Here is a 17,934-nt window from a genome sequence, read left to right on the forward strand (position 1 = left end):
TCCACTCCCTCCCCTAAGAATATAAGGGCATATGCTGACCAGCAGCAGAGAAGCATTTACAAGGACTGCAGCATGACAGTATTGAATTTCCTTTAACAGCAATTACTGAGATGCTTGAACAAAGCAATCTTCTGGAGAAACCAGACACCAGAAGTGGCATTCATTTGTTCCCACATGCACACAGCTACTATCAGAGGTGGAGTTTGTTGCCCAGGTTACACCATACACCACCAGCCAAAGGGAGGGCCGGTGCGTCCGCTGACTCAACGGTTCTGCATCTCAGGAGTTCTCTTTGGCGTTCAACTGTTGCCAGTGCCGTGTGCAAAGAAAAGAGGGAAGCATGAACTATAGGGCACCCCTCAGGGAGAAACAATATCGTCCCTTCTCCCCTTGTGCAGGCAGAGCAAGGTCATCATCACGCAGGGGAGATCACCACAGCCACTGGCCTAGCAAATGTTTTCATACTTTGCCAAAGGCTACAAGGCACAAACCCCTCAGGAGTCTCTGTCACAGGTAGGTACAATGTGTCCCAGGATGGAGCTTTGTGTTGTTGTTTGGGAATTTCTTTCCTGCTCTGAATTTTAACGTTATCTCTTGCCAGACACTGCAGCACGTTGCTACATGGAAGAATTTTCTCTCTCCTAGCTTTTTCTACATGGATTCTCACACAGTGGCTTTGGGGAGCTTGGGAGTGATAACATTTGTCCTTTCTCATGACTGATAGTGTGCAGACTCTTTTTCTCCTCTCATTGTGTATCAGAATTTAACAGCAGTGGATGCCTCTATCAAATTTAAAGTCTGGGTGGATTTTTATTGTGGACATGGATTGTTTTTCTGGGACAATCTAAAAACCTTCAGTTTGAGCACTTAATGTACCCAACATCTGCACATTATCACAAACACTGCAACAAGAGCAACAACACTGCAGGCAGGTATCTATATAATACACATGGTTAGGGATCATCATGGTGCTAAAATTAAAAAAAATGGTTTCATAAGCTAAAGGTAGACTGTACATATCACATAATACTAAAGGTAGAGAGCTATCTCTCTTCCTTATTTAAATTAACTGCAATCTTCTCAAACCAATTTCATGGTTTTTTTCAAGGCCACGGACAAGCCTAAGTGTTTCCCCTTCAATGAGCTGTCATTTAATCCATTATATGGGATACAACAGTAGCAAATTCATTCTCCAGGTGCCTGCCCTTATGTAGCTAAGCTTTCCTAATGAAGCTTAGGGACAGCTTCATAGAATCATAGAATAGTAGAGTTGGAAGGGGCCTATAAGGCCATCAAGTCCAACCCCCTGCTCAATGCAGGAATCCAAATCAAAGCATTCCAGACAGATGGCTTAAAAGACTTAAAACATATTAAAACAAAACATCTTTAAAAACATCTTAAAAACAATTCCAGCACAAATACAGACTGAGATAAGGACTCTACTTAGAATGCTTGTTGAAAGAGGAAGGTCTTCAACAGGTGCCAAAAAGATAACAGAGATGGCGCCTGTCTAATATTTAGGGGAGGGAATTCCAAAGTGTTGGTGCCACAACACTAAAGGTCCACTCCCTATGTTGTGCAGAACAGACGTCCTATAAGATGGTATCTGCAGGAGGCCCTCACTTGCAGAGCACAGCGGCTAACTGGGTATATAAGGGGTATGACGATCTTTCAAGTATCCTGGTCCCAAGCTGCATAGGGCTTTGTACACCAAAACTAGAACCTTGAACTTGGCCCAGTAGCTAATGGGCAGCCAGTGCAATTCTTTCAGCAGCGGGGTGACATGTTGGCAATACCCTGCTCCAGTGAGCAGTCGCACCACCGCATTTTGCACCAGCTGCAGCTTCTGGCTCAACCTCTAGGGCAGCCCCATACAGAGCGCATTACAATAATCCAGCCTGGAGGTTACCAGTGCATGGACAACAGTGGTCAGGCTATGGATTTGTTTGTTTTAAAGATTTCTATATGACACTTTAATTAAAAATAACAGCCAGGGGTTACATCAGAAGCGACTGTATAGGTTAATTATAGTGAAACTTTGTGGAATCCGTTTTTTGGAATGGTATTTTTTTCCAGCCTTGTATCCTACTATTTTCTTTGTTATTTTTTATTCTCTCTTCTGTTTAGTTTTAAGATGTTAAATTAGGTTAGTTTGTTTGTATTGTTTTATCCAATGTTGTATAGATTGGTTTTTATGATGTATTTAGTTACTGATATTAGGCTTATTTGTAATTATTTGTAACTGCATCAAATATGTTTTTTGAAAGGTTACATTTATAGTTGTTCATCTGACAAGTGCACAGCTTTGTGGAAAAATGGCATACAAATAAACAGACAAATGAACAGTAACATTAAAAACATAAGAATAATCCATTAAAAGGCATGATTAAAACATTCCCAGTAGAAGTTATAATCCCATCAGATGTTATTTAAAAAACTATTCACATATATAGCTGGCCATCCTTTGAAATAAGCCTCCCTGGTGAGAGACGACTACAACCAATGAGGGAATCCAAAGACTGTATTACAATAAATAATGTCTTGTATTGCCTTAACAACAATCCTACAAAGTAGACCAGTATTACCATTCTATTGGGGGTGCCACGGGGTGCTGAAGCTGAGTGGTTTAGCTAAGGCCACTTCATAATTTCATGGCAAAAGTGAGATTCAAACTGGAGAATAGCCCAGCCTTTGATCCATGCCTGTTCAATAACAAATGCAAGTGCAACCAGATCTATTTTGGGAATATAATATCAAAATCCTCTTACACATTCTTAAGGTGCTGTTATGGTCAGTTTACTAACGCACCCTCCTAACTAACGCTGGATGGCCTGTTTGGGATTACATTAACACAATGTAATAGACTTATAAGACTGAATAAGTAGCCACTTATTCAGCTTGTCATGAAATATGCACCTGCAAATGTGTACATTTAGAAATAATTGCTCTAATTCAAAGAGAAATACAGTAATCTCACCATGGTGTGGAAGACTGCAACCGGGTCACCTGTGTGCCTGCTCAGTTTGCTGTCCAGATGATGACTCTTCAACAACTTCAAGGCCCCCATTGCTCTGCCTCTGAGGGTTCTTGATGTTTAAAATGGACTTGGACCAGGCAACCCTCTCACCATGGGAACCCTTCACGTGGTGAACTGTCCTCTGTAAAGCTGGACACCTGAGTACCCTAACAGACAGAGAAAAGCTTTTCGCAATGAGAGCAGTGGTTGTGGGTGTTTTTGAGTGCGAATACTCAGGCAGTGGCCTCTGATGTGGGAATAGGGATGCTACAAGTACATAACCATGCCCCTGTTTCCTTCTGAAACGCTCGTGTCCTCACTAGGCCTCAAGGATGTGTTACATGCAAGGCCTGGGCTGGGCCTGGGCCTGAGGGAACCCTCTGCAGTACCACCTCCCACCAGCAGGAGCTGCTGTGGTTCCCTAGACCACCTGCCCAGGTGTCACTCTACTTCCTCCCCCTGTTGGATCCTTTTCAGGTGAGGCACCGGAGGGGAGTGGGAAGAGGACAATCCATAGCAGGTGGGACGTGCCTTGGGCCTGTAGGAACCTGGCATTGCTATGTAGGCCTAGGGCCCAGCTACCCCTCCTCTCTCCCGCCCTATAGCTCTATCAGCCTTGTGATTTTAAGGGAGATTTGGAACCTCTCAGTCCAATGGGTAGTCAAATGATCATCACAATCACAGAATACTTATTTTTAAGGTGGTTTTTTTAAAAATCTGACAGCTTGATCTTTCACTCACTCAGGCCTGGCAGAGTGTTCAATCGGACAGATGAGGCTTTCAGCGCATACAGACACATGTTTTCATATGAACAGGGAAAGTATTTAAGGGGAGAGAGATGGGGCTTGAAATAGAGAGGGGGGGGCAAGGGAGCTGTCCTCCTTAGAGCTCTGGTTTGCCAGGGAGACCTATTCAGGTTTTGGCTTTACTTTCCTGTTGCTGAACTATTTAGTGTCTCTGAGAGTTACAATATAACAGGTATGAATCATTGACAATTTCACCCCTTCCTCCCAGGACCCAAAGCTTACAGGCCTAGCCAAGAGCCTGAGGATTGGAAGTGTTGATAAACTGCTAGTGGATTATAGTGCCAGATTACTGAGTTCTTAAATCTAGTATTTCCCTCAGGGTCCAAGACCTGGAACTGTCTGTCCTCTTAGCAGCAGCCACACAATATGTCACGAACACAGCAGCTTGTTTTATAATCCAGTATTAACTGGTTCCTTCTTCCCTCCCAAATCCAGAGTAGTCCGCTTTTACCACTCTCTGCTTATTCACCATTTTCAGCCAGCGTCCTTTCACTTTTTTTCTTACACATTGGCCTTATGTGTTGCACTTTGAATGAGAATCAAGAAAGGGCGACCCCAAACATCTTACAGTCCTCTACACTACCACATTAATGAATGAATGAAAGAATGATGTTTTTGACACAGCATGGAGCTGGTGTGGGAAACATTGGGCCCTCCAGATGCTGCTGAACTTCAACTCCCATCATCCTTAGCATTGGCCATGGTTACTGTGGCTGATGGGACTTGCAGTTCAACAACATCTGGAGGACCAAAGGTTCCTCACACATGGCACAGAGTGATCTTGGTACTATGCAGAAATACTTTCAGTGCTCCTATTTTCCTTCAAGTAGCCCCTGGTATTGAGCTCAGTTGTCAGCTTTTCTGAAGCGGCCTCCAAAGCAGGCTGGTAAGATCATTTGCTGGCTGGAACCACAATAGATGGGCAAAGAATGGACAGGACATGCATTTTCTTCTTCACCAGGCCACTTGGCTTCCTCCACAACCAGTGAGGAAGTTGAGCAGGTTGGTGAAGGTGAAACAGAGCACTCTCCCTTCCTTTTGTCAGCCCTTCTTGGAGAGAATTCTACACACTTGCTGGCATGGAATTCTTGGTTGCCAGTGGCAACCAGGTGAGTGGTTAAATACAAGACTGATGTATATACTTGAAGATTTATATTCTTTCTTTATAAAAACATAAGGTACCTAGACTAATAAATGTTCATTTTGTTCCAGAACGTCAAAGCTCTCCCTGGCTTAGTAAATTCTTCAAGATCATTTGCCATTCATTTGTGGATGCGCAGACACAAAAATATGATTTTTTGATATAAAAATGTTAAATGTCTACAATGTAGCCAAAATCATTTTCCTAATATTGTCTGGATTGTGAAATTTAGAGAATCATCAAAGCCTCCTTTCTCCGTGATGGAAGCTGATGGGAGGAGATCTTATGTTTGGGAATGTTCCCTAATACGCTTTTCGGATGTTGCAAGGGCAAGATCTTAGCATTCTGTTTTCATCAATGAAAGTTGCTTGACATCTTTTTTCTAAAGCATCCCTTATTTTTAATTAACTATCATTGTCCAGAACATCCAGGCTCCATAGAATATAAGAGAATTGTATTATTTTCAAAAGCTTTTGACCCCATAGCACCACCTGAGTCCAGCACACCAGGTGGCCTACCTCTCTGCCTATTTCTTGCCCCCTGTGCAAATTCCACATTACCATTGTTTGTAGCCCTTTCTCACATCTTTGGTGGAACATCAAAAGCCCATCAAAAGAGTGAAGATGGGATAATGTGTGCATCCCTTCACCTACTTTGCTGCTTATCTCCCCTGATTAGAAGTGTATTGGGGGCAGGGAGGTACTCTTTCTAGCCTGTTGGATCCACCCACTCATTCTGAATTCCTGGAAGTGCTATGAGTTGTTATTAGAGTTAAAGCAGTAGGAAAGGCACAGCCCAGAAGGTCCTGGGCTCAATTAGTTCCTGCCATCCTCCGTCTAAGCGATTTGAGTTGTGCTCCCCTGCACTACACCATAAATGCCTGATGTTGCATAATGGTTATGGCTGCATACATTTAAAGCACATTGAGAACTCACAACATACATTTAAAGCACATTGAAAAAATGCAACTTCCCTCAAAGAATCCTGGGAACTGTAGTTTGTTAAGGGTGCTAGGAATTGTAGCTACGTGAGGGATAAACTACAACTTTCAGGATTCTCTGGGGGAAGTCATGTGCTTTAAATGAATGGTGTGTACCTGTGTCTGTGAACTGGAAAGTCCCTAGTTCTATTCCTATCTCAGCCAAGAACTGATCAAAAGTGGCCTTTGGCAAACCGCTATCATTTCAGCATTCCCCTCTTCCCCTCTATTAGAAGACAATACTTCTGTTGAGCTAATGAGTTGGGAGTGCTTGAGTACTGTTGAAATGCACCATTCAAAGGCTTGGTATGATGTTGTTTCTTATGTTGGGAGTTCTGAATTCCATGGGATAGGGAGAAGATTACCTGAGTGAGAAATCATGGTGGGTTTTTTGGAACTGTGCACAGGTGCATTTCATTGGATCCGTGGTAGGGTAGCTGGTATTGCATTGCCAGAAAAGGGGGATTTTCATCACCAGAAAAGAAGATAAAAGAGGAGACCAATTTGCATATGTTAATATATATGTATAAACACAAATTTAGAAATAATTGCTATAATTTAAATAGAAATACAGTACATCTTACCAAAGAGAAAAAGGCACCAGGTGGCTTGTGCACATGTTTCAGCTGCAGAGAAGGCACTGCTAACTGTTGATGAGCATCTTCAAGTCCTCTGCTCTCCTTTTTTTATAGTTCCTTGTCCGTAAACCAACTTGGATTGAACAGCCCTCAAACAGAGGACACCGGCAAACAGAGGACTGTCCTCTGTAAAGTAGGACACATGGCCACCTTAATCCACAGAGGTACAAAAACCTGTATGAAATTCTAGGGTCAATCCAGGCCTCAGTGAGGGGGTAATTCAGTGTTTGGCCTCTACCACTTTAATTATTGAGCATTTATTCCGTGCATAGAAGCCTATCTGTCACAGAGGAAAGTTCTGGCCTTTCTTTCTTCCTGACATGCTACGTTTCTGCAGGAAGGGCTTTTTAATTTTTAAAATTTTGGTACAGAGGAGCATTCAACAATGCAGGCCTGTCCCTGTAGTCTGAAATAATACTATTTAGGCACAGTTTTATCTCCTCAGTTACAACTAGACCTCGGAGCCAGCCTGTGGGCCTGGTAGTAACTGATACATTGTTCTCACATGATTGGGATTGAGAGTCTTACTTTAACAACAAAACAAGCAGGCATAGAATCATAGAATAGTAGAGTTGGAAGGGGCCTATAAGGCCATCGAGTCCAACCCCCTGCGCAATGCAGGAATCCAGATCAAAGCATTCCCGACAGATGGCTGTCCAGCTGCCTCTTGAATGTCTCCAGTGCCGGAGAGCCCACTACCTCTCTAGGTAATTGGTTCCATTGTCGTAAGGCAGGAGAAGGGAGTGGATTCCTCCAACTCTTATCTCCCCTTAACTGGCTTACTAATTAGTTAACAATTTGTTAATAATAATTAGTTAATAATTAGTTAACGTGCTCCAACTAATTATACACAAAATTATAGGCAAATATATATATATATATTGTCTGTATAATGCATAAGTCGAGACCCTTGTGATGAGGTGGTATCCATTGCTCCCCCTTCTGGTAGCATAAGGATTTCTGCTTGTGCAATGGCACTTCTTCTCCCTCTCCACCCCCCATGTGTGCCCTGTGCCCTCCCCCAATCTCTGGAGGGTTGAGAGGAAACCCAGAACAGATATAGGGGGTGCACGGGGAAAGAGGGGGGAAAGTTCCGTTGTGCAAGCATAAATCCTTACACTAATGGCAACGGAGACTCAGCACTAGTTTGGATCCAAGCCTATATTTTTGCTGCAGAATTTTATTAGTAATATGTAAGTATTTTATACAATTATATGCATTGTTATATGTATGTTTTATGTGCTAGTTACTTTATGAAACTTGGAGTGTATACTGTATGCATATAATAATATATGTATAATAATGCATATAATGTGTGAGCATTCATGTTTTTAGCAGGACTGGTAAAACATTTTTTTGTTGAGATCAAAGAGCAAGAGGGGAATTAGAGAAAGTCATGCGGATAAGCTCAACAATGAGGTTTTCAGAAAATTCTACCCCCGGACATTAACCCTCCCCACACATACACTCTTGCAATGAAGAAAGCTGGGGGCAGTGAGAGTAGGAGTAACCAGGTATAGGTTTTTGTGTGGAAGGACTCTGAACTCAGTTCAGTTCCTGTACTCAGGTACAAATTCCTGGGCTCAGAATTCTATAGTTCAAAATGTGTATCTTTGTACCTGACTCTGGTTGGTGGATCTCGGGATTCTAGTAAAAAACAAAGTGGATCCCATAAACCCATACTATTCCAGAGGGTCTTCCAAGCCTTAGGGGGAGCTTTTGGAGGACATGGGAGGCTGCATTGGGTAGGAGAGAAAATAAGGTGCCCTGCCTTGCACAAATGGAAGCATTTCAGCTAGTGCAAGGGCCAACACTGGCTACAACCGCTGTGACCCTCTCATCTACCTGGGAAGCAGACTCCTACAACTCATGTCCTCTGCTTGTCACCTGTATGTGTTTGTTGCACAATTTGCTTGTGCACTGATTTGGTGGGCCAGCCAAGCAACTGCAATTTGCTGAAGGTCATTCGGCATACTGAACATGATGTGATGACTGGTGATCTGACCAGAAGTAGTAAAGCAGTTGAATGCATCTGGCTTCAGCCTGCATCCTCTTATGTCCCATCTAGATCTATAATAATAATAATAATAATGTTGACACACAAGTGTATAATCTGATTTGAGATGACATGCTCATCACATCAAATTTTGTCCCATCAAAATTGATATGTTTTTATTAATATTTAGAAACATTTTAAACCCCTTAGTATAAAAAAATCCACATCAGTTAAACAATAAAAATGTAGCTTGGCAAATTACATCCATTCTTTACTTAAATCTGCAGCTCTAAAATGAGAGAGAATGTCCTATTTGGGGCCAATGCACATAAAAACAAGTTGTGAAACTTATCAAATACAAAATAAATTAACAAGTGTCTAAATTGGAGGCCACCTTTGAGCTTGAATCCCAGGCTGCATGGCTCTTCTGTCCCTCTCTCCCCGCCCCCGGCTGATTAACCATGGTCACATCTGCATAAACAGAGAGGTGAGTGAATTGATGCTCAGAGTTGTTTTTTTTTTAACATTAAAAATGGAAACTGTACCCTGAAAATGTGAAACTTTCTGTCTTGTTTTCTAAAGGTTCTGCCTTCTAAAAGTGCGTGCTACCTTTAGGTCTTTTGACTGCTGAGAAGGTTTATATTGTTTTAGGTTTGTCGTGAAATCCTTTTCCGGTTCTTGAAGAAGATAAACACCTTTCAAGGTATAAATATTTGGCAGTAGATTTGATTTTTATTGTTGTTATCCAATACTGGCTGAGTAAGGGAGAGGAGGTATATATTTGAACTGGCCTGAGAAAATGGAGAGAAGACATAGGGACTGTAGGGCAGGACACTGAGATGTGTATCAATTTTTTAAAAAATCTACAGAATAGACATGTTGATGTAGAAGATGTGGTGATAGTCACAAGAAGATACAAGCTAATGTGAAGACAATTCTTTTTGCCGTAGTAAACATATTAGTCCCGCAGATATATTTAAGCTGCAGAAGATTCTCTGGTATTCTTGCTGTGATCCTAATGGTGCAATCCTGTACATGTCCGCTTGGAAGTAAGCCCCACTGAGTTCAGTGGGGTTTACTCCCAAGGAAGTATGTTTAGGATTGCAGCCTAACACAGTTGGTCATTACAGGAAATGGAATGTTGGACTAGTTAGGCCTTTGGTCTGATTCAGCAGGGTCCTTCTTGTGTTCTTAACTATGATGGTACAATCCTTGCCATGTGGCATCTTCTGGTTGAGCTGTCTAAAACCATGACAAGCCTCTGCCAGTCACTTTTGTGTGTAGACAATACTGAGCTACACACAAAAGCCACCCTGGGCTCCTGCTGGGAGGAAGGGATATAAATCAAATAATAAATAAATAAGCTAGATGGGCCAAGGGTCTGATTTAGTATTAGGGATGGGTGAGAAATTCAATTCAGTTCTCATTTCAAGCCAAATAAATCAAACTTACCCTTTCCAAAACAATATGTGAACCGAAACACAGCCATCGTTCAAAATTCACACTTATTCAAATTTTGTGATGCAGTTTGCTAACAAACCAATGTTTACAAAAAAGCATATGTTAGGGGAAAGCAAGCATAAAAATGAATATATAAGTGAAAATAGCATACAAAGATGCATTATATGACAAGAAATTGCTTGCAAAAATGTGTACATTAGTCAAAATTGCCAATAAAATATGTTTATTAGGAGAAATTTACACTAAATGCTGGAGAATTTTCATGAGGATTTTTTAAATTAAAAAATTAGCAAATTGCTACAGAAATGTGGAGAACTGAATTTAATATTGGAAAAATGAGAGATTGAGACAACTGAAATTGACAGATTTTTCCATCCCTTAGTATAAAGCCACTTCTTGTCTTCCTGTCAAGGGCCATATACTTTATGTAGGTCATCTGTCTAGGGCATCATGGAAGCCATGGGAGGAGCCAGAGCTAATGATGGGTGGAGCCAGAGTAAAACATGTTCTGGATTAACTAATCCAGAATATAGACCACCCTGCTTCAATTTTCATCATGGCTACCTCAGATTAGAATTACCAAATCCAATGCAGATCCTCTCAGAAGTACTGGATGTGATGGGGTTGGTTTCAAATAAATATACTTCTTACCCCCAACCATACAACTAGGAAAAACTTTCATTTTTATCCAGTATTATTTTTATCAAATAAAATATTTTTCCAGTTGTTTTGAAACTGCATAGGAAAGGTGAGGAAACACTTGAAAAAGTCAGGAAAAATAAGAATGAAATGAACAGGAAGGAAGCAGTTTCATGAGGTATGGAGGTCGCATAAAAGGTCACCCCAGAATCACAGGTTGCTCCCCTCTGCTATAGAGTGTAAGGCAAGGCATTCATCCTTATTGAAAATAAATTTGAATTAAGTAGTTTCCTGATGAAAGGTGCATATTTAAAGCTTTTGTTTGTTTTGAATTTTGAAAAGAACAAAAGCATAATCATTTAAAAGCTACATAATCTGTTTGTTAAAATACCTAACATTTAAGAAGCATGGATTCCAAAATAAATGTTTAACCCATGTATACTTGTAATACTCTTGGGTTTATTTTATATTTTCTCACAGTGATTTTATGAAATTGATTTCTTATGCAGTAATAAAAGTTATTGTAATTGTTTGCAGGCATTGCAAAAATGAGCAAGAATATTAAAGAGCTAAGGTAGTACCTTTTATGCTATTACAGATGTTTCAATAATCTGCAGTTGACAGTTTGAGCCCAGAAATGTCCACAATAATACTTTTGCCTGGGAATATAGTAATAAAGTATTTATCTGTTATTGAACACTAACATTTCTGTTAAGATCAGAAACTTCTGATATATTATATCCGTGCGTTAAAGTGTGAATACTTTCCACTGTCACTGTACCCTGAGGAATGTGACCTGAATAAAAATATTACGCTACATTATGGGACTGAAGTAATTGATGATGTAATATAGTTTCCATTCATATTCACCCATATGATTCCACAGGGAAGCGCTGCAAAGGCAAACCCAAGAGACCTTGAAACTCCAAGAAGAAGCAACCAAGTTCTCAGTGGAATCCATCACGCGTCGAGAAGGGGCTTCCTCTCCTTGCAACCTCTTGGCAAGTTCAAGTAGGTGCAGCCTGTATGTGTGCATGAAAAATGGAGAATGCCTTGCAGCATTTTCTATGGAGGCCACAAGGTATTTTCAAAGCAGCTAGTTCCATCCAAAAGATAGAAGAAAATATTAACTTGGTCCATCAGCACAAAAATTCCTGCTTGTGCAACAGAACGTCCCCCCTCTTCTCCTCATGTGCCCCCCACATTCTCCTCCAATCTGCTCTGGATGGTTTGAGAACACACACCCCCGAACAGATTTAGGGGGAGGGGTGAAGTTCCAACATGGAAGCGGAGGTCCTTGCACTGATGGAACAGGTTAGTTGGAGACTGCCACTCTTAATCGTCAGACAAATAGCATTGGCTAAACCAGTACAGAAAAGTGTAGATCAGTTTAATGAAAGATTTACATCTATATATTAAAAGAGCAAAACTCACTTATACCGTCAAATACATTACTCACTCCAAAGGATTCTTTCTTCAGGCAATAAATACCTACATATGGAAACAAATTGATCCTCTAGATCAGAGATAACCAACATGGTGCCCTCCAGATACTGTTGGACTACAACTTCTATCACCTCTGACTATTCTCCATTTTGACTGGGGCTGATGGGTATTCTAGCTTAACATCTGGAGAGCACCACATTGACTACCCCACTCTAGGTCCCTGCTCAAAAGGTTGGATTTTTATACCATTCAAAGAAATTACACTCCTGACCCAGTAAGACAGTCAAGTGATATATACTCAGAAGCCTAATATGACAAGCATCCTGCTTAAACAGTTGCATACACCCGAATAACTCTTTAAAACTGCATCCTGCCAACACTTAATATTCTACATAACAATATATTACACTAACAGCTAAAACATTATTATAAATATTTACACCCAATAAAAATATACAATACAAAAGATTTACATAAAACACAACAACAAAGAAAGTTAAGATAGTCTTAAGGTAAGACTGAATTTCCTATCACTTAAAAAGCTATCATCCACTTGATACCCTCATTAAGCCCATTAGACAACAATGTTCCTAATCAGTGGCCCCAATGCACCCTTTTCTTTAACTGTTTGTATAGTTCTTTTCCTAAAGCCTTTGTATGCTCTTGTTGTTGTCATATGACTTCAAGTCGATTACGACTTATGGTGACCTCATGAATCAGCGATCTCCAATAGCATCTACACACCACAATTTCGGAGTCTTTTCTTCATGTTTGTGTTCTAAACAATGTTTGACTAATAGACCTTGAAGTTGACCAGTTCTAGTGCAACCTTTATGCACACAGCTATGAGTTTTAACTTTGTGTGTTGTCCTATCAACATACAATAATGGGCAAGGACACTGCACTACATAGATCACTCCTTCAGTGTTGCATGTATAAAAGTCCTTAATCAGATATTCCTTCTTATCCCTTGGTTTAATTAAAGTCTTTATCTTACTGCAGTTTGGACAAACACTTCAATTTGCGTGGCGCAGAGTGGTAAGCGGCAGTAACGCAGCCGAAAGCTCTGCTCACGGCCGGAGTTCGATTCCAACGGAAGGAGGAAGTCGAATCTCCGGTAAAAGGGGTCGAGGTCCACTCAGCCTTCCATCCATCCATGGTTGGTAAAATGAGTACCCGGCATACGCTGGGGGGTAAAGAAGGCCGGGGAAGGAACTGGCAATCCCACCCCATATATACGGTCTGCCTAGCAAATGTCGCAAGATGTCACCCTAAGAGTCGGAAACGACTCGCACTATAAGTGCGGGGACACCTTTACCTTTTTTAGTTACGCTTTTATTTCCTCTCAGTTTTTCATGTATGTAAATGGTTGTGCAAGAGGCAAGTGATCAGCCAGTGTTCACTGCATTTACATGACTGCTGCTACCTTGGCACTTTCTTCAGTTGCCCTGAACTTCTCTGTTGTTTTCTTAGGTGTTTCTGTTCCATATACAAGCATCAGCCCAACTGTGCCATCTTCCAAGCTCAGCACAGTGATGGAGAGCCCCACTGGTTCTACTATTGGTACTGCTGCTGGTGGCAGCCCTCCCAAAATCTTGTTCTCTAAATATGAATTGGACATCGAGAGCCAGAAAAGAACCATTAATTATCCAGGGAAAGGGAGAGAGTCTATTGAGGCCATCTTGGAAGAATATTCTCAGCAAGTCAGAGATCTGCAAAAGAGGCTAAGTGAAGTGAGTTTCAGACTTGACAGAATGACCCTCGGTGTACTGATTGCCATTTAACTGCAGAGAATGGATGTTACAACCTTGGCTGTGTACTCTCTGCACTAAAGAGGAAGGGAAAATCAAAACTGTTGGCCAAGGTAACTCACATTCTGTGCCAAGAAAGTCTGAATTCTGCAACCTGTATAAAGTGTGCAGATTAAGGACTTTGTGGCTCTTGTAGTTTACCCCTCACAGAGCTACAATTCCTAAGCACCTAGTTTCTTAGAGGAGAGGGAGTCATGTGCTTTAAATGTGCTTTAAGCATATGGCATGTATGCGGTCATAGTCTAAATTGGATGGACAAAAAATACGAGGTGTGGACATTCGTTGATAATAAGAAAAAAAGGGGGAGAACCCCAGAATGTCAAAAGAGGGAAATTCCAAATTATGTAGATTTTTTTATTGATTTCTATAAAAGAGAATAAATTTCTTTCAAATCAAATACCCAACGCGTTTCAGCCCTACACAAGGGCTTTCATCAGGGGCTATAAACAAATAGAAAAACATCATTTTGACAGACATATACAAATTTCAATCTCTATTAAAATTTCTTATAAAAACATTCTTCATTTTGTATATTTCCAGACATTTCATATACACAAATACAGAAATAACTTTTTGTTACAGTAGCTTCTAAAGAATTTTTCTTTTTATGTTTCTGTACATAATATAGGTAAATTCATGTATAGCATTTATTTGTAATATTTAAAAGATACTTACATTTGAGTTGTTAAAGTGCTTTATTGAATAGAGTCTTCTGTCTCACTTTTGCTATGAATGGCATCAATGTCTTTATGATTATTTAAAACTGGTAAGAGCTTTTATTATTATTTCTTTCTTGTCTGGAGAATAATTATTCTGACCTTTAGAGATAGGATTAAGAACACCTGTCGTATACTTGTGAGTAAAAAATGTTTTTGGACCTGAGGAATCCTTTACATCAGGGGAAGAAATGAACATTCCTCACTTAAACCACTAGGTGTCATTGTTTTGAGTCTTAAAATCCATTCTATTTCTTTTTTATATAAAAGAGAACTAGAAAATGATCCATGTATTTGTTGTAGGACCCAAAATTTTAAACCTGTACTAATATATTTAGGGCATTGAAGACAAAAAGAAATAGAAAAATAGAAAAATTCTTTAGAAGCTACTGTAACAAAAAGTTATTTCTGTATTTGTGTATATGAAATGTCTGGAAATATACAAAATGAAGAATGTTTTTATAAGAAATTTTAATAGAGATTGAAATTTGTATATGTCTGTCAAAATGATGTTTTTCTATTTGTTTATAGCCCCTGATGAAAGCCCTTGTGTAGGGCTGAAACGCGTTGGGTATTTGATTTGAAAGAAATTTATTCTCTTTTATAGAAATCAATAAAAAATCTACATAATTTGGAATTTCCCTCTTTTGACATTCTGGGGTTCTCCCCCTTTTTTTCTTATTAAATTGGATGGACAACACAGTTGTTGGTATGTTACAGAGGAGAGGTCAAGGGTTGACAAATGAATAGTGGAGATTGATATCTGATATGATGTTATTTGCATGAATGGAATGTATTTATTTATTTATTTGTATGATTTGTTACACCCTGCACCATAAGGTCCCAAGGTAGGCTGCAACAATAAAATATACAGTTATATTAAAAAAAAAAACCAAACCATTATAATTATAAGACACATTAAAATGTTCCAAAAGGAACATTGTAAATTTAGCAAAAGAGGTGAGTCCCACCCTTTGGATCCTTAAGGAAGTTCACAGAAGGACAGTTTCGTGTCCTCTCCAACTGACCCATATCTCCCTCTAAAACCTTCCCTGGAGAGTCAAAAATGCTCTCCTGAACAACGCGGGATGGGGTGAAGTGAACTGCAGGGGGGAGGGAGGGAGGAATTGCCCACTGCCAGGCTTGGATCCTAAGATAAAGAAGTTCATGGAAGGAAAGCTTCTCAGATCTTTCTTCTCCCAGCAGCCCAGCTCATTCCACATTGTTGGAGGGCAGGAAGCCCTGACCCTCTGGAGAGGTTTTGTGGGGTGGGGATCTCACAGGTGGCTTTTGGGTGGGTGGAAAGGGAATGGCAAACTTTCCTTCTGTGAACTTGTTTATATTAACATACCTTAGGATCCAAGCCATGTGGTCCAACAGCAGCTGCAGAGAGCCAGGACAGCAACAGGACTGCAGGGGGCAGGGAGGAAATGTTTAACCCTTCCCCCCCCCTTCTCCACCACTGTTATAGTCATGACAAAAATTCCACCTCTGATTTACACCAGGAGGGATGTCTCCAGTTTCAGGGTTGGGGGGTGTTAATTGGGACCACAGGGAAAGGGTTCTCCGGGATCCAAAGGCTGCTCCCCTGTGGCTGCTATTTACTCCTTTTTTTAATGTGCAGATAATTGCAATCAAGGAATTAACAATCACACATCTAGTAAGGCCCCTGACTAGTGGTAGAGGACATAATAGAGACAGCCAGACAGTCTACAAGAGCCAGCCAATGTGGTGTGGCGGAGCTGACCCCCCCCCCCGACCCCAGCTTCGTGGCAGCTTACTTGCCAGGGCCACAGCAAGGTCAGGGTTGCATGGTGGAGCCAATCCTGTGCTCTCCCTGGTGCGCCCATACAGCCCTGGCCTCACAGTCATTCTGCCCCACCCAGTCCAGGACTGTCCAGGTAAGCTGCAGCAACACCAGTATCAGGAGGACAGCTCACCACATCCTGCAATCTCCTCTACCAACCTTTATTGGTTATACTGTCTGAACTGTGTTGTGGCTTCCCTAAACAAATGCTGGGTGTTGACGTTTGCTGAGAATTCTCTGTTAAAGATCCCCAGCCCTGCTTCCAGATCTGCTCTTCCCAAAGTTCTCCCAAGGGATAGGGAATGACTGTTTATCCAGTTTCAGTCTGTAGTACAAATCTGCCCATAAAGAATGGGGGCTCCTCCACCTGTTTGCCTAGAGAGAGGAGTGGGGGAAGGTGACATAGTGGATCGGGGAGGAAGAGGGAGGAAAGATGTAATGTGAAATGAGGGAGAAGACAAGAAGGTGGAGAGTTTTTAAAAGCAAGAACTTTGAATTTGTTCTTGATGTTTGAAAGTGATTTGCAGCTGATGTAAGGAGAAGAGAGGAGCTATGATGAAAACAATGAGAGAAAATAAGCTTACGTCTTCTCCCTTTGGGAGCAATACATTAGGCAGGGATGCAGAAGAGGAGCTTTTCATAGATTCTTTTTGGTCCCAAGTTAAAACCTGGCTGGCACTGAAGGAGCCCCAGGCTCCTTCTGGGAGGAAGGGCAGGATATGAAAGAAAGAAAGAAAGAAAGAAAGAAAGAAAGAAAGAAAGAAAGAAAGAAAGAAAGAAAGAAAGAAAGAAAGAAAGAAAGAAAGAAAGAAAGAAAGAAAGAAAGAAAATGCTGGCTGGCTGGCTTGGAGTGGGATATGCCCAGTAGTTGATTTTATTGTTGATTGTGATTTTATGTTGTTCCATTTTATTGTATAAATTGCTGTTTTATGGATTATTCTGCTCTGACATAGGGTGGGATAGAAATATTTTAATATATACATCAATACTGGGCGTAAACTTTGCACTACCAAAATAAAAATAATGGGCTCCTTTGGAAAGATTATTATTAAGTTAATTTATATCCCGCCCTTCCTTCTGAAGGAGCCCAGGAACTGTTGTTTTTAAGACTAAAGTAGGCTTTCTGCATCTCCTAGGGGTCCAATTTAGCTAGTTTAGGTTTTATTCTGCAGATATGCTTTGAGAATCTGGGTTTAGGTTTGCAACTGTCTGTGTCTGTGTTTGTGTGCAATATGTGTATGTGTGTGAGTGAGTGGATGTTGGTGAAGGCTAGGGATAGATGGGACTCCCTGTCATGGCTTGTTCTGTTAAATAAGAATTATCTGCCCCTTCTAAATTATACCTTTTTCACTCATCAGATTAACAGAATGGCCAGAGCTAGTTTATTCATCACAAAAAAACTGTTGCCAGGCTTGTTTTAATTACAGTTATTTGACTGCTGCAACTCTGAAGATCTCCCCTGGAGCAGACCACCAATG

General features: G+C 40.8%; 1 protein-coding gene and 1 long non-coding RNA gene across 2 annotated transcripts in view; one reads left to right on the forward strand and one right to left on the reverse strand.

Annotated features, from left to right (window-relative positions):
- Positions 1-329: 329 nt before the first annotated feature.
- Positions 330-17,934, forward strand: part of CCDC158 (coiled-coil domain containing 158) — a 67,409-nt gene continuing 49,804 nt past the window's right edge. Inside the window, exons 1-5 of the mRNA XM_061583375.1 lie at positions 330-513; positions 9,228-9,279; positions 11,214-11,250; positions 11,563-11,687; positions 13,596-13,855. Coding sequence (XP_061439359.1) covers positions 454-513; positions 9,228-9,279; positions 11,214-11,250; positions 11,563-11,687; positions 13,596-13,855 — 534 coding nt within the window. The 5' untranslated portion in view covers positions 330-453. The remainder of the gene's footprint in view (positions 514-9,227; positions 9,280-11,213; positions 11,251-11,562; positions 11,688-13,595; positions 13,856-17,934) is intronic.
- LOC133363829 (uncharacterized) lies at positions 11,169-14,674 on the reverse strand. Its single transcript, XR_009757778.1, has 3 exons — positions 14,609-14,674; positions 11,547-11,698; positions 11,169-11,335 (listed from the first exon to the last, which is right to left on the reverse strand). It is a non-coding gene; the product is annotated as an uncharacterized LOC133363829 (long non-coding RNA).

The sequence above is a fragment of the Rhineura floridana genome, chromosome 9 (genome assembly GCF_030035675.1).
Source record: "Rhineura floridana isolate rRhiFlo1 chromosome 9, rRhiFlo1.hap2, whole genome shotgun sequence".
Classification (NCBI taxonomy): domain Eukaryota; kingdom Metazoa; phylum Chordata; class Lepidosauria; order Squamata; family Rhineuridae; genus Rhineura; species Rhineura floridana.